Here is a 23,458-nt window from a genome sequence, read left to right as displayed (position 1 = left end):
TATATTTAATACTTATTTGCTTTCATTTTACACTTCATTAAGTTACACTTTTGGCGCCCGCTCTCCTGATTTACAGTAGCATATAGTCAGGGATTTTGTAATTAGCAAAAACGCCGCTGAAATTTATTACCCAACCAGTGCCGTCGTAGTTCACTGTTTTATGGAAGCGAATGCTGAGCGAACTGCGTGTGCTCTTATATTTCTTGGGATTATCCTAGAATAAGAAAATTACATGTGAATTACAAATAATTTATAGGGAGCTTTTGCACAAATAGCTTACCCCACCACAAAAGCGGCGCACAACATCCTCCGTGCCGTCGTCATCGCGTTCGATAACCTCCAAATAGTCGGAATGACAAGTGTTTTTGGTACCGAGATCGAATTCTGTATTGAATTTTGGATAATTTTTTTGTATGATATATAATTGTAAATTTCCACTATTTATTAATAAACAACGCATGCGTGCCACAACTGGTTAATTATGCAATGATTTTGCGATGATTTGATTTGGTTAAACAGATGAAAAATGAGTTTCATATTTATTTAATTTTTTTTTTTAATGAAAAACACAGAATGAAGATATCGCTCTATTCCTTTAAGGGGTCGTCTCAGTGTGAAATTTTCGAGAAATCGTTTTTTTTTGTGCATTATTGGATAGTAACACTGTAGTAAACATTCCCTCAAATTTTGAAATCGAAATACAAATTATTACGGTCGCTGCAGCGTTTCTTGTAGAAAGGGAACAGAGTGGGGAACATGGCGACTCCAATTTTAAACGCGTTTTTCTCAGAATGAAGTTTTTCAAAACGGTATTCACTCTCAAAGAGTTTTGAAGAAATCTAGTTCCAATTTGGAGAAAACATTCTTAACGTCATTCGCTATCGCGTTATGGAAGGTTTTATTTTTAGAATTCGTCGTATATTTTTCTACGAAAAACTGTCGAAAAAAAGGCACAAATTCGATACTTTTGTTCAAACCGCCGCCAATTTGTCCAATTTCAAAAAAAAAAAAAAAGCTTCCATAGCGCGATTAAGATTAAATTACAGATTAATCATCTTTTTGAATTTTTTATTTTAGGCCAAAATTGCGGCCGCGATCTTGCACATGGTACAGGACATTTTTTTTACGTGTCATTTCAACAATTTATTATACACCCAATAAATAAACATTAAAAAATAAAAAAAATTAAAACGATCGTATTTAACGCTGCGTTATTCTATAGTTTATTAATTTAATACTCCTATCAGAGGTGGAATATATGATTGTGCTAAATTTTTTCATCTTGAGTACTTGGTTATTCCAAGTGTTCTACGTAGTCACCATCCAGTTACTGTAATGCTTTGGCGACGGTTAGGTCCTATAAAGCTCTTACACATGTGAAAAAGGAGTTAAAAACGGCGAGAAATCGCACCGTACGAAGTTCTAGAAGGTATGGTAAATCTGTTAAGGTACTTTTTTCAATAGCCTTTCTTTGACTGATCACGCGTGGGTCGTGTCAAGCTGTCATGTCAGTATTCTTCAGCATAGTTTTGCATTTCATAATGAAAAGACTTACGCCTGAACAACATTTACAAATCGTTCAACTTTATTGTGGAAATTTACGTTCTGTAAAGAATGAGTTTCGAACGCACGCTAAACTTATGGTCAACCTAATCGGCCTACTGAGTGTACTATTCGCAACATCATCACCCATCTTGAGACCCAGAATTCATTATTGGACAATACATATTTGACCGAATAGACCACGTCCAGCACGCAGTGAAAAAATATAGAAGCTGTAGCTGAGAATGTACACGAAGATATTGGAGAGTCCATCCGGCGCCAACTCGGACTGACGTATGGAAAACTTGACGCTTTTTACGTCGAGATCATAAATTGAAAGTGTACAAAATACAGCTTGTGCAAGAACTAAAGCCGCTCGGCCTTCCCAAGCGACATCGCTTCGGTTTATGGGCTTTTGAAAAGTTCCAAGAAGATCCGACGTTTTCGGTCAAATTTTATTCAGCGATTTGGGACAAAAAACAGCCTGAAGAGATTCAAGAGCAGCCATTTCATCAAGAAAAAACAACGGTTTTGTGTGGTTTGAGGTAATCGTTATGTTAAGTTATGAACTTCAATTAATATAACCTTTTCATTAGTTCATTAGTTACGGAAAGCAAAAACCACCATATTCTTGACATGCATATTAATATATGGTTTATGTACTATTGGTCGGAAGGAAATATTTATAATATTGGATATCTACACATATGAAACTCAAAGACAATACTTTCGAATTTTTCTAGTTATTCATATACGGAACTGAACACAGATTTTTAGATCACGTCCACAATATTTTACTATATGTACAAGGAGCGTTCCAAAGTAAACAGGACTTAAAAAAAACAGGACAAATGTTTTTTTCGGCAAAGTCAATTTATTTTATTTAACATAGTCTCCTTCTGCTTCAATACAGCTTTTTGCACGGTCCAAAAGCATGTTGATCGAACGAGTGTTTTAGCTCGTTGGCCGGTATGGCCGCCAGTATGCCGGTACAAGCCTTTTGAATGGCCTCTACGTCTGCATAACGCTTTCCTTTCATGGGCAAATGCATTTTTCCGCAAAGGAAGAAGTCGCACGGTGCCATATCAGGTGAGTACGGGGAGTGGGTAATGGTTAAAATGTGATTTTTGGTCAAATAATCGGTCACAAGCGCCGATCGATGAGAGCAATTTTTAGTCGTCAGTCAATTTGTGCGGAACAAACCGGTCAAAATGCGATAAATCGATGTTTTGGAGATGTTCAATTCCATTTCCATGAATTTCAATAATGATTTCGGCTGATTTCTGGTGAATTCACGTACAGTTTCGATGGAATTTCCGGTGATCACGGATTTTGATTGGCCCACATGTTGATCGACATTTATGTATGTCCTCACGACCACTTTGAAAACGTGGAAACCACTCGTGCAATCTGCTACGGGATAGGCAATCATCGCCATAAACTTGTCTCATCAATTGAAACCTTTCGGTAAAAGTTTTACCAATTTTAAAACAAATTTTAATGTTGGCTCTTTTTCGAAGCTCACTTTCGCACCGATAACACAAACATACTGACACTTAAACGCAATAACTTCACTTCCAATCAATGAAATGTCATGAAATTCTCACTGGACAATCGATAAAGATAGCAGATTCTAACGCACCAGTCGACATATAGATGGCGCCACCAGGGGGTTAGATTCAAAAAGTCCTGCTTACTTTGGAACGCACCTTGTATATCTGAATCAGTGAGAGATGTGCGAAAAACCCGAAGGATCGCAAAAATTCATAACCGAATTCTTAAGAGATGTTAAGAAAAAATAAAATCAGACGCCAGCGGACCATAATTTAATAATAACTTTTTTTATGAAACATAAAACTAAGACTCATTTAGTTAACTTTTCTGTCAGACAAAAAAAAAACTACAACACTATTTGAAAAGCAAAATAATCTCACATCGACTACTTGAATGATAAATGAATGCACTTAGATGACTACTAAAAATGTATGAAAAACTTACCATCAAAGGATAGTAAGATATGTAGATTCGCAGGCACGCGTATATTCCAACGGCAATCGGAGTTATTTCGCACATTGTTGGGATAAAATGGATTGACGATAGTACCACGTGTATTATATATATTACCACCACAACCGGGTCCATCCTGGCTAGCCAAATAAGTAAACTCGAAACGCGTATAGTAACCGCTCATTTTCAAATGGATGCGCAACTTATTCGTGTTTGAGAAGAGCGCCTTGTCATTGCCGGTATATGAGCAGATCTTTTGCAGTGAACTATTGGTGTGAGAATCAAACACTTCCACATATTCTTTAACACATTCATATTCAGCAAAAATGACATCGCTATAGTAGAGACTGAGTGTGTAATTTTGTGGTGCTTCGATGTAGACATCACACTCATCTGTTGTATCGGCGAGTTGCACGAAGCCTTGCGTGCCGGTGAAGTTGCGGAAACAGCCTGCAGAAATTGGAGAAAAGAATTTTTTTTATTGAATTTTTTTTATTTTTATTTTTTTTGTAAGGTGTAGTTTTTTTTTCATTTATCGAAAAAATATATATTCCAGTTTCAAATTACTAACATTACTAGAGACTTGCTAGAATAACTTCTTTGCTTTTCCTAGCACTTTTAAGCGGAATAAATTATGGGGAATTTAGGAAACTAGTTGGGGTATTCACATTAGAAGTCCAAGCTCTTCGCAGTCAGTCAAACGCATCCAAATAATATACATGTATACTATATGTGGACATTTTTCTGAAGCACTGAATTTATTTTTATAATTTTACATGCATTTTTAGGCGAACGTGCACCACTAGAAACTCCACCAAAAATTGTGCAAACACCAACAAACAAATTGAAGCCCCAAGCACTGCGAGTCTCGGTCTTCTTGCACGAGTTCTTGCAAGTCTTTTGCGCAGAATTCAAGTTCGTCTGGCTAGTGGCGTTTTTCTTATGCTAAATAATCACTTGGGCGGAAATAATGCAACTTGTCGTCGATTGAATCTTTTCCTGCCACACACTAATGACTTTCCCACAAAGGGCAAGAGAATTTTTCTTTGGTAATAATATGCAGTGGTACCAAAAATTTATAAAAATCGGGTTGTTGTTGTAACGGGTACCTAATCCCCGTTAAGATGGTAAGGATCGACATCATTCAACAGAAGGCCCAAGAAACGTGCTGTTTCGATGATGTCGGACCGAAGGGACAGGGTTGTCAGACGAGTAGGGTTAGTGGGGCATGCAAAGAGGTGGCCAGTGACATGCGGGTATGTCGGGGTCTATTCTGGATAAGTGGGAGTTTGACCTGCTACAGTATCCAGAACGAAGCTGCGCAAGAGTCACTCTCGTTTCTCGCAGCAACTCGAGCTTCGTCTGCAATGGGTGGTTTGACTCCAAGTACGCAATTTACTGAGGGAGTCTATGAAGGTGATGATGACTCCACTGTGATTGACGGTCAGTGCTTATCGAAAATTATCCGAAGTCTGGTCGGCGTCTTGTCTGATATCGTCGACGTAGTTGAGGAATGACTTCTTGATGTTCCTAGGAGGAGGTTCCTCTCCAAGCAGGTGACTGCAAGATGATTTCTGCGAAAGCATCCCAGCAGGAACTGCCTGGAGAAGAGTTCATTATGCTCCTTAACTGAGAGCAAACGGACCTTACTATGCAGGTGTTCGACGAGGCATCCTGTCATTGTTCAGAGTGCAGTGTTCTGACAAGTTTGTATTGATGCGGCGTAGTTAAGGTCCGGCTGACCGATTGCCTGTAAGTTGCCAATAACGTTTCTTTGTCCTTTCCCCATATGCCGCCGGCTAGCGACTTGTGGATTTTGTTGTGGCTCTGTACTTTGGCGATAATCGCGGTCGTATGAGAAGTGAAGAAGCACAGATTGTCAAAAGTCACACCTAAAGTTTTAAGATTATTGAAAGTCGGAATCTCAACGCCTTCGACTGCAATATTAAGGTCAAGTCTGCACTGCTTTTTTTGCTAGGCTCAGGTGGTGCGCGAAGATCGGAAGTAAGAACGTCTCAAATGTCTTTACCACTGGGGAGAGGAGAGTTATCGGACGATATAACCCCCCTTTGTTGACGGGTTTTCCAGGTTTCAGTAGTGGGACCACTCTTCCCGTTTTCCGCACATCGGGTATTCGGAGAGTGGTCAGCGACAGCTTGAGGATCTTGGCAAGGAAGCTTACTCCCGTCGATCCTAGATGCTTTAGCATCAGCATGTTATACCATCAGGGTCAAAGGATTTGGACGATTTTGCCTTGTTGATGACACGCTGAACCTCGTCATCAGTAAAAGTAAGTGGTACGCAGTCTTTTGGCATTTTGCGCAGCCGTCGGGTAACACATCGTTTGGCTTTGTCTACCGAAGGGTGCAGTGTAAATTGCCAGCTAAAGTAGCTCGTGCACTTCTTTGGGCCCGAAGAGGCATGACCGATACTACCTCCGGACCCTATATACCTAATATAAGAATTTCAAACTTCCAATTGACCGATATTTAAGCAATATGTAAGATATCCTAGCAAAATCAATAGAACGTATAATATAGGAAACACTATAGTTGAATGCTAAAAATGTGTGAAATCAATCCACCAATTACCCAAGCGCCCTTATACATACTATATTAATGATTTTAATTAGTCTAGTAGACTCTATATCGAATATATTGGTCAATATGAGAGTTCTCTTAAATTACTTGGTTCAACATACCTTCTACTGCATAGGCAGCCAATGTAAATCCTGTCTTCTCGATTTCATCATCAGTTTGGAATTTGATAATCAACGTATTGCCCGTGGAGTAATAGTCATCCGGTAATTGGTTGCCGCAATAAACATGATTGGTGGCATAATTACTCCATTGACCGCCACCCATTTGGCCATTGTGAATCACTTCAGTGCCGTAACCACGTTCCACTTCATATGCGTCCTGAAATAAGAAAACCCGAAAATGATGATAAGTAGCGGTAACGCCGGTGCACGCATTGCGATGTTACCTCTTTATTATAGATTCTCAGTGTATCGCCACCACATTGGCCGGTGACATTTGAGCCTTCCAAATCCATATGTTCGAACTTCAAATGTATTGTTCTCGTGCTCTTCAATTTCCACAAACAACTCAAATGTTTGCCATAAAGCTGCTGTCCAGTGTTAGGTGATTTCAACACTAGTTTCTGTGTAAATATATATAAATTTGTCATATTTTTGTATGTGTGTGAGATGAGCACTTGACCCCTTAACGAACTCACCTCTTTACTTTTGACCTCCAATTCCATATTGCCACAGATTTTCGGTGTTGATGAAATCTTCAAACTAAAGCCGGCGCTTGTCTCCTCCGAATCGCTCACGAAACGCATAAATAACGCATTCTGCGAGGACATCATGCGTGCGGGCACAACATGACCGCAAAATTGGCCAATCAAGTCACCGAATGGACCACCACCATCACGCATTTCAAGGAAGTCATCTTGACACTTTGCGCTCTCCTCCACATGAAAACTATTGAAATCGGCAAACAATTGGCGTCCGCTTGTTGTGGTGAATATATAAGCACAGTCCAAGTTATTCGCATAACCATTGGCGTATTTCGTAAAATCATAGGTGGCATTGTTGGCGTCCAGATGAATCTTTTGATCGCAATTAGGTATGAACGTGATTAATGCCTTGAAGCCCACCGAATTTATGCTACGATCCGAATAAGTATGTATTAGACCACGATTGCCTGGAATATGTAACGGTGGTATGATGCCAGTAAGGTTACCGCAGAACTTCGCAATGCGCTCATTTTCCACGGGATATAAGGACTTATAAATCTTGACGCCATCAAAGTCACAATTTGTATCGCCCTCATAGTCGAAAAATTCAAACTTGATGAGTATTTTATAGTCGTCCGGCGCCGTTAAATTCCAAAAGCATTCGGTATTCGGTGGAAAAGTGCCATCCGTAAATTGGCGCGGCGTCTCGATCATCGTTGTATTGCGTACGGTGTAGCCGCAGACATTGGTGCTGTAGGCCAACTTGAAGCCACGCGAAGCAAACGAATGATCGGTGCGCAAGATTACGCTCACTTGATCACCACGAAAGCCATGCGCGCGCTGCGTACCACAATGCACCGTTTCCGCGATGTTACCATCGTTCTGCGTGTAAACTGTAACATTGTCGAAGAGACAACGCGTTATTGGCGGTGACTCGATTTCGAAGTCTACGAAATCCACCAAAACACCAGTTTTGATAGACTCCTTTGGTATCACAGTGTAATTGCAATTGAGATTGTTAGGATAGCGCACCGGATAGCCGGGACTGACGATATATTGCTGTTCGGCTGTGGCATATAGTATGCCACCACAATTGCGCTCGAAATTCGCGGTAAAGCCATCACCCAGCGTGTCAGCGTCTGTGCGGAAAATCAGACGCATCTCTGTGGTGGTGCTATTCACCGATTGTGGCGGTTCACGTCCACAATAACGACCCAAATCTTCCCACGAGCCATTTGTTGTCTTCTGTTGCACAAGTAAATAATCTTTGGTGCAATTCTTACTCGTCTCAATAAAGAAGCGATCGGTGAAATGTAGGCCAATATGAAAACCAGCCTCAGTGGAAAGTGTCCAAACGCATTCGATATTATTCTTGTACTGATCGCTAAATGTGATCGGTCTAAATGGATAGGTGAGTGTGCCACCGCAACCGCTGCCTTGTTTCAGTGTTAAGTTGAACTTGGATTGTGTTTCGTAGTTGCGTGTGTAGTATTCCACAAATACACCACGCTCCACCACCATATTTTCCATGGATGATTGCGTGCAAAAACGTCCGAGATGTGGGAAATTCTGATTTGGTCCACCATATACTAATAGATATTGATCCTCGCAATTATCCTTGAAATCCGTTGACAATGAGACCTCGATCTGCGTACCCGCTGCCCAGTAATCCAGATCGTCCATATCATCTACGCTAAACTCATGATCCGGCCACACGGCCCAAGCGCACTCCAACACACCACTATAGTTAGCCATTTGTGGCTCGGTTATGTTGAGGTCGTTGTAAATGGAGCGTATGCCGCCGCACTCATACACTTTGTACTTAAGTTCCAAGTTGGTTAGACGATTGCGTCTATTGCCCATTAATTTCATCGTAACGGGGTAGGGTAGTCGTGCAACGGCATGCGTCTCATTTTTACACAGCAACTCGGGCAGTATCTGTTGCGTGTTCAATTCCAATTTCAATGGCGACATATAGCCACAGAATGAGACATACAGCGCTGAGGTCGCATTTCGTTCATATTTCTCGACTGCCAGCGTTAATGTTTGATTGTCTTGCATTTTCAGCATGTAACTGCAGTAGATGTCGGAATCGTTGTTACGTCGGAAATGCATTACACCCTCGCCATTCGCTAATCGGACATTATGTTGACACACCTGTGAGTCTTCATCGGAGGAGAAGCGTAGTCTGAAGCCGCGATGTTGTGTGAACGAGAGTAGAAAGGCATCAATGGCCATTATGTTATCGGTGGAGTAGACGGCGGCCGGTGGATTTGTGGTGACACGTGTAATTATCGATTGCATTTCAAAGTCATTGGCAAAACTGAGGCGTCCACGGAAAGAGCTGCTATGTCCGAACGAGTTGGTTACATTCAAGCCGGCGCCGATGTCAAAATCAAGTATTTCCACTTTAACACGTTTGCCTTTCGGTACGCGTATCTTCCAAGCGCAATGTGTGGGGCGTGTAACGCCCTGTGGATAGCCGGGCGTAAAGAGTGTGCCACGTGGTGCGGTAATTGTCTCGCCACAACGTGTACCGATTGATGTATATGTGAGTTTGAATGTGTGTGTAGGTCTAAACTCTTTAATGTGATAGCGTATAACCAGTTTACTACTCTCGACGACGTAATTTCTGTTCTTCCGACTGCCGCAGATGCGCAGTGAATCAGTAACATTATCTGCACCATCATATGAAACGATCTCTTGTAATTCCAAATTGCTATCTGTGCTGCAACCTTCCGTGTCCGGCAATTCCATTTTCTCCACTACCAATTTGATTGTACTGCCACGCTCCACCTCGATTGTATATACACATTCAAAGTCATGTGCATCTTTCACTAGCGTACTATCGGGTGAGACGATTTCACCGTCGGGTTCATAATAAGAACCACCGCAACGACCGATCGACACAACGGCCTGGAAGCCGACATGCGGCTCTGAGATATCGGTATAATATTTTACACGCAACACATTGCCCGTCGTAAACTTCGTATTTGGCTTTGTTTTACCACAAAACAGACCGATCATCGGCATCAGTTCGGTGGCGCCATCGTTTAACTGCACATATTCGCGATCACATGTGCCCGACTGACTGTCGGATGGCACCAAATCGAAGTCGTCTTTGAATTCAATTGCTATAATGTGATGCATGGGCGCCGTCACACGCCAAATACACTCCGTATGTGGGTTCGGTATGTTGGGATAACTTGGAGAATTTATTGTTTTCGTACGATCGGCAGGTGTGTCTTCACTTAAAACCAACATATCGGAACATTCATGCGTTATTTCTTCGTAATGAAAAGCGGCCTTGAAATTTGGTCCGAGGTTGATGCGTGATAATTTTATGAATGCACGGTTCGAGGTGGTCTCCAGCACATCTGCGATGTTATTCTCACAATATTTACCCTTGCCGAGGAACGGTGAATCTTCGGCCAAGCCATTGCGTAGCAAAAAGTAAGTGCGACAATTAGCCACTTGATTATCTGGCGCCAAGTTAGATTCCAAAAATCGTATGCGTATACGTCGACTTTGGCGTACGTTTATCTTCCACACACATTCGGTTTGAAAACGATTGCTGCCTGATAATATTTCAGTGAGATTGACTAAAGCCTGTCTGACATTCATTACGGCACCGCATTCAACGTGTGCACTAGTTGAGAAACCAGTCTTATTTACACTTGAATCGGTGACAAAGGATAGTCTAAGATATGGGTTACCATGGTAGTCTTTAAATTCTTGTTCCTTCTTGTTGCAAAATCGTGCAGGCTCCTCCCAATTTTGCATGTCACTACTGGCCGAGATCGTTATGTAATCAGCCGAGCATTCCGATATATCTTCCAAATCTACCTTAGCTATTTGTAGCACGACGTGTGTAGCGGGATTTTTCGGCATGAGTACCCAGCTACAGTTGAGCGAGGGCGCGTAACCATCGGGATAACCAGGTGAATTGATAAATATCGATTTGTCTATAGAATATGAATTTTTGCCACAAAGCGCTGCGTTTTCTTCTAAGGTTTGATTATTTTTGAAGTCTTCCTTTGAAATGGTTGACCAATCAATTTGGAAGGGTCCACGATATGACTTTATGTAAACTATATTTGTACTGGAGTGCACATAATGTGTATTAGAATAATCTATTTGAAGTCCTATATCTGAATAGCCATCGTAGATCTGTTAGGCATAAATTTAGCAAGCAAATGTATAAACAATATTTTGAGGTTAGTTTCGTTAGTATAGGCAGTCATATGCTTCTACTAAGAGTAAAGTTTTTAATGATCCATAATAACTGTCAGAAATGTATGATAAATGGATTAGGTCAGAACTAAGAATAAACATTAACTTCGGCTGCACCGAGGAAGATCAAATCACACCCGAACTAGTCCTTAAAAACGGCACACGCAAACCGAATCGATAAATATTTTTTGACAGTACATGAATCTGAACAATTTCTTCGAAGATTGTAGTATTGTCTTCATGAAACTGGAAACTAAAATCAAGAATTGTCCAAATTCGTAGTAACCAATACTTTTCTGTACCGATGTTGTTGCCGTTATAGCAGCAGAAAATATTGCTGACATAATTTAGAGGAATGGTGCCGAGTTGACAATCCTTGGCCGGATAAAAATCCGGGTTCGTTCCAGTTATTTAGACCCGACTATCGTGGGAACGGTAGAACCGATCTTTAGAGGCTGTTGATGAGGCCTACTAATACCCCGCTTACTTTTACAATGCAACAACTCATAACGAACGCTTATACGAAAATAAAACAGGCGCGAATTTATCTCCAGATGTGGACTATTTCCTCAGCAGTATTTTTAAGAGTTATTTCTAATTTGAATTTGAACACCACTACCTCAGTGTCAGCTTAACTATGATTGCCCGTCAATGATCCCTACAACATTTTCACTTACCTTAATAAATGGCATATCGACATCTATTATATGACTCAGCAACAGTAGGAGCACATATTCTTTGTCGACAGTTATACGCCAGGTGTATGGTTCATCAGTACGGAACTTGGTGGGATAATGCGGCGATTGTATAGTGCCATTTTTGCCATTTAACTCATTGTGTGTTGCTTTAAAAAGAGTAAAGGCGTCAGTACTACAGATTATAGTACAAAACAAAGTTTCCACATCACAACTTACCATAATTGTAGGATGCGATAAAGCCGTTGCCTACAACGTCATTATCGCTGCCAAACTTAATCCACACTGTTTGAAGGCCGGTTATGGGTGATGGTATGTTACTGCCGCAGAACAATCCCATCAAACGGCCACTTTCCGTGGACTCGCGCACTTCCAAGTAATCTTTATTGCAACCGTCTGACAGTTCCGTATCGAAAGCTTCAATTGTGAGCACAATCGAATTGCCTTCACTCGCCACAATATACCATTCGCAATCGATATTCACCGGATATGAGGACGGATAATAGGGTGAGGCGAATTTGCCGCTTAACGACATGTAATAGCCACCGCACCAATTGTCCGTCAATTGGTAGTAACCTTCGAATTCCGTTGTTACATTCATTGGCACCGTGATGGTGAGCGCATGTCCGTTGGAAATGACATTTGCAGGATGAGTTTTGCAAAATTTGCTGCGCAGCGGTGCTGTGCGATCCACGCCATCATATATCTATTTGTTTAGGTATTTTGAAGAATATTGAAAGGATTTTAGAAAATAACGGTATTTGAAAATTTTTTTCAAAAATGTACCTTGACACCTTGCTCAATACAGTCTTCTTCAAGCATTGCCGACAAGGATATTAAGGGGCTCAACTGAACGTGAATGGGTGTGAATTGTACGTGTTTGCTGAGATCCTTTGCCACCAAATGCCATTCGCAAGTTTCATTCGTTACCGCATTGCGACTAATTGCCAAATAGCCAACATCATCGTCAACGAGCAAAATATTTTGTCCACAGTTCTGTGTAGGAAATAAGCACAATTATATGGTCAGTAAATATGTATATATGATTAAATGTGTGCAGAGGTGTGCATTTTTTAATAAAAAATTTTGGATTAAAAATTACATTTTAAAATTTTTTCTCAATTATGGGGTTTTTGGGTTAAAAAATTATCTTTTCATTCCGTTGTGTCTGATAAAATTTTTTCGATCCGGGGTTTGAAAAAAAAAATATTTAAAAATTATTTTTAATTAAATTTTTGGCACTACAAAAAATAAAAAACAAGGAAAAACGTTGACTTCGTTACGAATACAAAAGATTCCATAAAGAATAATTACCTCCTTGTAGGACAATTTGAAACCCTTCTCTTGCATGCTATCATCACTTTCAAATCGCACCACTGCTGTATTGGTGGTGGTCACCCATTCGTTCTGTGTTGAATCCGAATAACCACACTCCTTGAATAATAGCTTTTCTTGCGCTTCTTGCGCTGGACGATCACTATCGCTGTTGGCACTTTCGTACGCTTCTACAAAGTCCATTTCGCAAGAGTAATAGTTTTCCATTTCAATTTCTTCCAAAGTCAATGTGATGGTATGATGAGGGTTTACTTCGATGGTCCACTCGCACCTTGCGTCGGGCGGATAATTTAGCGGATAATTTGGTGATGTAATTACACCGTTTTTACTGGCCAGCACCCCACCACATTCTATGAAAACAAAAAAAAAAGTTTCATTATAATTGAAAAAACATCTGTTCTCTACTTTTGGTCTACAGATGGAGGAGGTTCTTATAGTTTTTGGAGACATTTGGACAAATAAGAAAGTGCTTAACTTCAAAGAGAAGCTGTTAAATAACATAAATAAATATCTTTTTCAATTGTTCATAAAGGAGTTCAAACGTACAAGACCTTCCATTTGAAGCACAACATTAATACGCATACAGGAAATAGGAGAACAGGTTCAGTAAAAACAAAATATTGTAATAGTGCTTACGTGATTTCAATATCTTATAGCTAGCCTTGAAGCCTTTTCCATTGTGTTCCTTGTTGCTAATAAAACGCACGTATAGTTGATGACTCGAGCTTGTGATAACTAAACTATCCTGTCTGCCACAATGTCTTTCTTTATTATTAGTGCTGTTCATATGACTGGATATCTGCAATTACAGGTCGATTAGGTTATGTTTTGAGGTTTTACTTCTTTGCAGTGAATCGCTAGTAAAACAGTTATGTATTTTTTTTTACGATCGCAACATATAGAAAACGGAACGCAGAAGCCTTGGCAATATATAGTATATTGCAGCAAAAAGTACCCGCAAAACGTAAGTAAAACGCAAAGTATTTAATTATTCGATCGACTGAAAACGCGTTCCACTGAGCATCAATTTCAGTTTAGGGAACAAGAAAAAAACACACGGACCGAAATCTGGTGAAAACGGTGGTTGTTACATGGTATTCTCTGCGTTTTTGGCTTTAAATTCGCTTACAGTTGTACTCTTTTTGAAAAAAAAAAAAATCAGCTTTACCGGGACGAGTCGAGCAAGCACGCATTTCATACCTAAAATATACACCAAAATCAATCGAACGGACACGCGAGAGATGTCGAACCCTTTTGCCATCTCTCTAACACTTCCCTGACGATTTTCAAGCACCATATCCTCACTTTTTTTTAATATTTTCATCAGTGGAAGAGGCCGAAGTCATTTATCCGGGGATTCAATTACAATTTTCAATTTGTTTTCCATGCAAGCATTTGCTTTTGATCGACCAGTGTGTATGGCAGCTATATGCTATAGTAGTACGATATCGGTGGTTCTGACAAATTAGAAGCCTCTTGAAGCGAAAAAACGTGTGAAAAAATTGATGTCACAAATTGAAGGACCAGTTCGCGTATATGTATACAGACAGACGAACATGCTTAAATCGACTCTTCATCTTAAAATTATTTATATACATTTTATAGGTTCGCCGACGTAGCCTTTTCGTTACAGCGTTTAAAAATATATGCAACAAAAAATGTACTAAATTCACATAACTGTTTTTTGGCAATGTACAAACTTTTATCGGTCTATTGACAATTACGACAAACTACTTGCACTCACCACCAACGCATCATGGGTGCAATTAACCGTTTCCTCAATATCCAAATCCGTTATCGTTAATTCAACACCTTGACCGGGCGTCGTTTTGATTTCCCACATACACTCTATGTCATTTGGATACGGTAGTGGATGATTCGGCGATTCAAATTCACCGGTTGCACGATGGAACACTTGTACACAACCGAACATGGCATATTCCAAACGGAAATTCATCCAAGTAGTGTTCTGTATAATGTTAAGTACATTGCCCGTTGTTGTGTAGTTCTCATTTAGCGATAGTAGATGAAATAGAGTTTCATTCTTGCCAGGCTCTTTGAAGGTAAGATCATGACCTCCCTCACTTTTTTCATAATGTGAAAATTGTAGTACAATTTTATTGCCCTTGGGCGCTTGAATGGTCCACGAACAATTGATGGGATCTTTAAAATAGGGATTACCGTAGTTTGGACTTTCGATAACACCAGTAATATCGGTAATAGTACGCGAACAATTCGTATAGTACGATAAAAGGAAGCCACGTTCTCGTTGTGAGCCGTCGGTGCGGAAACGCAATAACGCTTCATTGCTTGTGGTATACAACTGTTTGGGTTCATCGCGCTCAAGCTGGCATAATTTCGCCAAAAGTGGATGCATATCGTTGCGTCCATTGAATATTTCCAAGAAATCATAGTGACAGTTGAACAATTCCTCAATCGACAGATCTTCAATAGTGAAATGTATGGACGAGCCTTTCGGCACTTGTATATGCCAATCACACTCAGCATTGTGTGGATATGGATTGGGGTAGCGTGGTGAGGCGATTACACCGCTGTCAGCATTTATATTGCCACCGCAGCCGTTCGAGTATACAGCCCAGTGTATTTGGAAACCACGTGCATTGATGAAATTATCGCTATGAAAGTGTATGCGCATCTGATGGGTGAATGATGGTATTTGACGTGGTATGAGGGTGCCGCAGTATTTGTTGATTAGCGGTGATTTCTCGGAGCCACCGTTACTATAAGAAAACATACAATACAATTTTATTAAAAAAAAAGGGGACTTCAAAAAATAAGAAACTTAGTTTTTCGAAACTTACCGCACCTCCAGCCAGTCATTTTCACAATTATCGCTCGCTTGCAGCTCAAACATATCGAAATCTAGTTTCATTTGCGTATTCTCTGGCGTATTGATTACCCATATGCAGTCCACACCATTTGTGTAGTTGGATGGATAGTCCGGCGAATAGAGGCGTCCGGTCGAAGAGAATATTTCTCCACCACAATGTTTGCTAAGGTCAAGGAACTCATAAGTAGCCTCGAAGCCCGCATCGCTTTCGGAACTATCTGAGACGAATTTGAGTGTTAAAAGACGCGAATAGCTTGAGAATGAAGGCGGAGACTCGCAGTATCTAATAAACAAAGATATACATGAAGATGTTGTAAAAACCGTTAACTTCGGTTGCCCGTAGGCTATAATAGTCTTCACAGGTGTATTATAGTAGCATAAGAAGGTATAAAAATATTGTTATCTTAATTTTGATCGGTCAGTCTTAATATCATTGGCCTTAACGACCGCGCCATTAGCTCTGCTTTCTCCAGAATGGAAAAGGCAGCGAAGCAAATGGGTCTGGTGGTAAACGAGGACAAGACGAAATATCTCCTGTCATCAAACAAACAGTCGTTGCACTCGCGACTAGGCACCCACGTCACTGTTGACATAACTTCGAACTTCGTCTATCTTGGAACTAGTATTACCACCAACAATAATGTCAGCCTCGAAATCCAACGCAGAATAACTCTTGCCAACAGATGCTCCTTTGGACTGAGTAGGCAATTGAGAAGACTCTTTGGTCCAAAGACCAAAATCTATAAGTCCATCATTATACCCGTTTTGCTATATAGTGCAGAGGCATGGACGCTGACAAATCTGATGAGTCGACGGTAAAAGTTTTCGAGAGAAACGTTCTGCGGAAGATTTATGGTCCTTTGCGCATTGTTATCGGCGAATATCGCATGCTATGGAACGATGAGCTATACGAGATATACTACGACGATATCGAATTAAGAGATAGCGGCTGCGCTGGCTAGGTCATGTCGTAAGAATGGACGGAAAGACCCCAGCTCTGAAAGTATTCGACGCAGTACCCGTCGGGGGAAGCAGAGGAAGAGGAAGACCTCCACTCCGTTGGAAAGATCAGGTGAACAAGGACCTGGCTACACTTGGAATATCCAATTGGCGATAAACAGCGAAAAGGAGGAACGACTGATGAGTTGTTGTAAACTTGGCTATAACCGCGTGAACGGTATCTACGCCAACAAAGAAGTTTTTAAAAATTATCAGAAAGTTGGCTTTAAATCGTAACACCTCTCAAACTACTGTAAAGGTCAACATCCCAATATATATATAAATATAATAACAACCTTAAAAAAATCAACACTTACCTGCCCAAAGGATGCGCATCATCAGCTTTCGGCAAAGTATCAAAGATTTCCACATAATCGTACATACAATCCATATTTTTTTCCAAGCGAAATGAATTCCAGTTGATCATAATACCTTTGCCTTCCGGCGCCATTATTACCCAGTAACACTCCATATTGTCCAAATACATCTCATTCTCACCAGTGGGCAGACGTATCTTCTGACCAGGCTTGGTAAACACGCCACCACAATCTGTTTTACCCATCGGTATGGAAAGATATTCCAGTTTGAAACCTTTACCCCATGTAGTAATGCCAGTTTTGAATGTCAAAATAAGCATATTGGCTTTGGAGACAAACTCAATGGGTGGTGTGCTGTTGCCGCAGTAAGGACCCATAATATTTTGATTGAGACCATCGTTGATCTGTGTATATGCACCTTAATATGTGTTTCTGAATTAGCAAACTGACAAATACTTACTCTAAGCGAGGTAAAGGCACAACCGCTTGCATCCACGCTGCTATCATTGATATCGAAATCCAAAAGTTTAACCGATATAACGGTGTTTGGTTCGGTGGTAATTTTATAATTGCAGAAACGTTCAATATTACTCAATACCGGATAACCCGGCGACATCACAATACCATTTGGACTCTCATAAGTGTAAGAACAATCTGTAATTGTGTGCGATATTTTAGATTATAGATTAGGTTAGGTAAAGGACGTATAATCCATATGACACACATATCTGAAAAGTAGCAAAATGTTGCGCCAATGTTCGCGCTACTTACCAGCTTCATATTTCAGTTCGAATTTACCACGTTTGGCAAAGTATTTTATACGTAGGCCATTGTATAAGGAATGTAGAAGGACTGGCGGATTAGAATTATAGGCACCGCAGTACTTGGCCTGTAGTGTAAGTTCTTGTGTACTCGGGTTTCTATCGAAGAACTTGAATATAAAAGTATATTATAAATACAATGTCCATAGTTTTAGCAGATTAATAACTATTGAAATATAGCTTTGCTAACCTCCAAGCAATCATCGTCGCCCAATTCGACTTTTTTAAACTCGATCTTAATCGATTCACTCATTGGCATTTTTATATCATATTCACAAGATATTGAATCTTCCAATGAATTCGGTGATGTGATTGTGCCTTGCTTAGCTGTGTAGGTGCCACCACAGCCTGGCACACGCTCCTCAGTCGAATAATATATTTGAAAGCCCGCATCTGTATCGATATTGTCGGAATGGAAACGAATGATGGCCTCATTGGTAGGCAGCAATAGCGGTGAAGGTGCAGTTGAATTGCAATATTTCACTAGGGTCGATTCGGCAATGGCGTCGATGATCTGGAAATAATAAAGGTAAGGATAAATGAATTAAGCGATTCGAAAAATAAAAAATAACATTCATTTCGGTTGCAACAAAGCTGTAATACCTTCCACAGGTGCATGTTTTATAGCATAAAGGGGTTAAAAAGATTTTAATCTTGATTTCGATCGGTCTGTTTGTAAGGTATATAGCAAACGGACCGATCAAAATGAAAATAGAGTAATCCGATCTGAACCATATCTTCAGAAATTGCACTACTGCCTTAGTCACTAACTCATACGTCTTAGCGTTCCGATATTGGCGGTTCCGACAAATGAGCAGGATCTTGGAAAGAAAAATACGTGACCAAATTTTCAAAACGTTTTCTCAAATACCGAGGGACCAGTTCGCGTATATACAGACAGACCGAAGGACAAGGATCAGTTCAAACTAGCGCTACATCCCGTATACATAAAAAATATATATTTGCTGACTCTGCTGTCTAAGTTTACGATTACGACGAAATCGGTCTAGACTATAACTTTATCAGAAGCTATAACCAGTGCCAAGTTTAAGGAATAAGGGTTTTTGCAGCGTAGCAAACGATTGAGTCACCCTTGAAAGAGTATTAAATAAAGTCAAGCTGTAGAAAAGCTTTACCATCTTGATATAATAAAACTTAACTTCAAAATATAACGGACACTCACCTCCAGGTAGTCGAAATTACAACTATCATGTTTTTCGATTTGCAAACTGAAGAATGTCAACTTGATGCGCTTATTATTCGGCGCCTTCAAATGCCACTGACAATCACGATTTTTCGGATAGTTACCCGGTGAACCGGGTGAAGACACCGTGCCATGCGATTCGAGCTCAATAATACCGCCACATTGCGGCGGTACGGAGTTCCAATCCAATTCGAAACCGGCCTTAGCTGTAGAGTTATCAGATCGGAACCACAAATACAAGTCACTGCTGCTGGAGATAATATTGCCGCCCCTCGGCTTGCGTGTGCCACAAAAACGTCCAATAATTTGCGCAGCAGCTGTACGACCATCATTGATCTGCAGCCAATCAAAACGGCACTCAGTGGCGTCTTCCAATTCGAAAGCGCTAAATGTGACATTCAAAACCAACGACTCGTTCGTGCGTATAACCCAAGCGCACTGAGCCATGTGATCATAAGCGGAACCTTGGGGATATTTCAAATGTCCCGTCATACCGGTCAGTATGCCGCCGCAACGACTAAAGCGTGCATCACATAAACGACCACTGAAGCCAGGCGCGCAACGACATTCGAACTGTGTGCCGCCCGTGGAGCGACAGCGTCCATTGTTGCGGCAGGGATTCGGTGAGCACGAATTGGTGATATCCGCACATGTTGGACCGGTGTAACCCATTGGACAGATGCAGATGAATTTGTCGTTAGATTCTACGCAGGTGCCGCCGTTCTACAATGAAAAAATTAAATAAAAATATAAAGATAAAGATAAAAATATAAGAAAGTTATAAAAAAAAAGAGATAATAAAATCTCTTACCATGCACGGCAGTACATCGCAACGTTGATGTGTATTGGGCACACAACCATTTAGACCCACGCCACTGCCCACCATGCCTGCTGGGCAAGAGCAAACTACAGTGTTCGAGACTTCGGTGCATTTAGCCAGCGGATGGCAGTAGTTGTTGAGCGCGCAGCTGGTCGCCGTAGCGCCATTGCCATCGATGTTGCCGCCGCGTCGCTCACAAGTGCGACCATCACCAATCCAACCGAGTGGACAGTCACCACAATGATAGGAACCCTGAATTGGAAATAGATTAAAGTAAAAAAGGACGTTAAATCTTATGCACACGCTTTTCTACCTGAGCACTTCATACTTACGTAGGTATTTATGCACGCAACGCGTGGACTCATACTACAACCGCCATTTTGTGTAGCACATTCGTCAATATCACGACAATTAACACCGTTACCGGTTAAACCGGCAGCACACGGACTGCACGTAAAGGAACCGGGTAAATTAATACATTTGGTTTCGCATGGCGGATGCGATTCGTTACATTCATCCACATCGACGGTACATGACGGCGTCAGACCATTGGTTTTCCAACCCACATCGCAAATACACTTGTAGCCAAAATCATCGTTACTGCTTACACAGGTGCCGTGACCGCAGAGCTCCCATGAGGAGGATTGCATGCAATCACCTTTGCGTTGGGTACAGTGTATGCCGTACCAACCAGCGGTGCAAATGCAATTGTAACCGCCATGCTGATTTACACATTGACCGCCATTTTGACAGCCCAAATCGGTGCCGGCGTAGAGAGCACACTCATTGACATCTTTCTGACAAGTAGCGCCCTAAAATAAATTGATCTCTAGTGATTAGGGTTACGAATTTCATGAAAAACTCGCTCGAGGTAAACGGAACGGAGACCGAGTTTTATCCATCAAAGAACTGCTTGCTAACATTCTACAAAAATATTATCTTCTCTGTCGTTAGATATTCTTTGTGTCTAATATTTATTCAGAGATCGTATCCGAAATCTTAAACCTAAGTCTGAGGAAGAGATACTCAAACCCGAGTCTCAAAAAGAGAAACTCTCTCCTTGTTCTCACAAATTTATCTCCACTTCAAAGCGTATTTTTTTTCTGTTTATTCTTCAGTGAAATCGGAACACAGAATAATCATGGACTTTGCAGCACTTCTGGATTCCTAAATAAATCCTACCTACTCGTGGTAATGTCGATATCCCAGTAACATGGGTTTGACTTGAAAGCATTGATTTTTATGATGCTGTGAAAAGCAGACGAGGAAGCTTCAGACATACCAGAACACTGCACTTCGGACTATAACGGGATGCCTCTTGGTGTCTCCTATCGAACATCTTCGGAGTGAGCAAGAACCATCCCTGTTGTCACCTGCTTGAAGCGGATCTGCCTACTAGGAGCATCGAGGTTCTTCCTCAACTACGTCGACGACATAAGACAATAACGCCGACCAGACTTCGAACGCAACTAACTGCATACATGCACTCACCGCCCTTCACAGCGGAACCATAAACACCTTCACCGACTCGCTCTCAGTGAATGGCGTACTTGAAGTCAAACCACCACCCATTGCAGACGGCGAACTCGAGTTGTCACGAGAACCGACAGTGACCATTGCGCAGCTTCGTTCTGGATACTATAGCAGATTAAGCTTTTACATATGCAGAATCGACCCTAACATATCGAATATGTATACATATTTCTAGCAAGCAACGAGTCCCCGCATGACTTTAACCATCTCTTTGCATAACCCTACACATCTGACACTCCTCTCCCTATGGTCCGACCGTTGATGACCTCGATGACGACTTATCTGAACCTTACCACCCTACCGGGAGCTAGATAACAGTTACAACAACAACAAAATGAACCAAGAATGAACCTTATGTTTCTCTCATTCTCTCACAGTTTCCTCTTTCTATCCCTTCCCTGCTGCAAATCTCAACGGATTTGAGAATATCTGAACTGAGTTACTTGTTTTTTGTAGTCTCAAAGTCTATTTTCGACATGTCTTTGGCATAAATTTTATAGGGTCCTTATTAAACAATTTTCTTTACATTTACTCCCACATTATGCCATTCAATTAATAAATACTCCTCAAAAAAAACCTATGACTCACTTTCGTTATATTGCTTCAGTTGTTATCTCTTACTCTCAATTTGACAAATTGATTTGGTTCTTTTTCTCTTTTCTCTCAATTCGACGTATTTAATTTGTTTTTCTTTCTATTCTCTCTTAATTTGACAAATTTAATTTGCCTTGCTTTCTCTCCTCTCTCAATTTGTCAAATTAAATTTGTCTCCTTTCCTCTCTTCTCTCTCAATTTGTCAAATTAAACTTGTCTTCCTTCCTCTCTTCTCTCTCAATTTGACAAAATAAATTGAAATTTAATTTGTCTCGCTTTCTCTCCTTTCTCAATTTGACAAATTTAATTTGTCTCTCTACCTCTCCTCTCTCGCTAAATTTCGTGCAAGTCACTTACCTCAAAGTTTTTCGTACATTGACAAATGAAACTCCCAAACATATTTATACAAGTTCCGCCATTATCGCAAGGATTACTCTTACAGCTGTCCAATTCGAGCCGCTGTTGCAGGCTCTGTACTCTTCGTTCTACGCTCTGCAAACGAGTTTGGAAGCGTTGTATTGATCGATTATACATGCGAGTCCTAAGAGCGGTGCCAAGAAAGAAGGCGTTTACTATAAACAGTTATGCCACAACCTCCACCGCTTACCTATTCAACATCGTATTCAAACGTCTATTCAAACCATTTGTACCGAAGACATAGCTGCGCAATGTGTTATACTCATTGGAGAGTTGTATCAAGTTATCCGCTTCGATGACATCTTTACGCTTTGAAGAGGAGCCATTGTAAGTGCCACCAACCAAAAGAAGATCCAATAAGTCATATTCGTCGTTGATATTAATGCGTGAGCTGCCATCCAGACGAAAAGTAATGTTGCGATTCAGGCCAGATTCCACAATTAGATTGCCGTCTTTGGTTATAATTTTCGGTCTGGAAGCGAAGAAACACATTAACGCACATAATATTTTGAGGGGGCGTATAACACATATTTCTTTATGCACTTAACACTTACGAGTTAACAAATCCATCAACGGGATTCTCCAAATATATTATGAACACGATTAGCAGCGCTGCGCCGCGGCAGGATAAAATTATCCTGTTCAGCGACATGATTATTCAGCAAGCACTTCACTTCGGCATCAACACTTTTGCTGTTATAAACTTATTATAAATCACACTGATCACAAAATATATTTTGTTGCTGCTGCACGAGCTGCTGGAGCAAGACTGTGCAGCTTGGTTAACTGGATCTCACGAAATAAATTCGGGGCGTCACATTTTATCGCTAATGTTGTAACGCCCCCT

At 40.8% G+C, this 23,458-nt stretch overlaps 1 protein-coding gene across 1 annotated transcript; it reads right to left on the bottom strand.

Moving 5' to 3' along the window:
* LOC120773814 (cubilin homolog) lies at positions 1-23,356 on the bottom strand. Its single transcript, XM_040102921.1, has 23 exons — positions 23,166-23,356; positions 22,802-23,083; positions 22,552-22,735; positions 20,400-20,879; positions 20,059-20,319; positions 19,227-19,970; positions 18,234-18,557; positions 17,994-18,153; positions 17,683-17,876; positions 17,223-17,626; positions 15,878-16,189; positions 14,800-15,796; positions 13,692-13,854; positions 13,035-13,405; positions 12,507-12,716; positions 11,940-12,426; positions 11,703-11,869; positions 6,787-10,962; positions 6,535-6,711; positions 6,251-6,467; positions 3,541-3,999; positions 281-384; positions 1-214 (listed from the first exon to the last, which is right to left on the bottom strand). Exons 1-23 carry the CDS (start codon positions 23,261-23,263, stop codon positions 71-73), a joined length of 11,115 nt encoding a protein of 3,704 aa, XP_039958855.1. The 5' UTR covers positions 23,264-23,356; the 3' UTR covers positions 1-70.
* Between the last annotated feature and the right edge of the window lie 102 nt (positions 23,357-23,458).

The sequence above is a fragment of the Bactrocera tryoni genome, chromosome 4 (assembly GCF_016617805.1).
Source record: "Bactrocera tryoni isolate S06 chromosome 4, CSIRO_BtryS06_freeze2, whole genome shotgun sequence".
NCBI lineage: Eukaryota > Metazoa > Arthropoda > Insecta > Diptera > Tephritidae > Bactrocera > Bactrocera tryoni.
The sequence above is the reverse complement of the archived record's forward strand: the minus strand, read 5'-3'. Positions and strand labels throughout refer to the sequence as shown.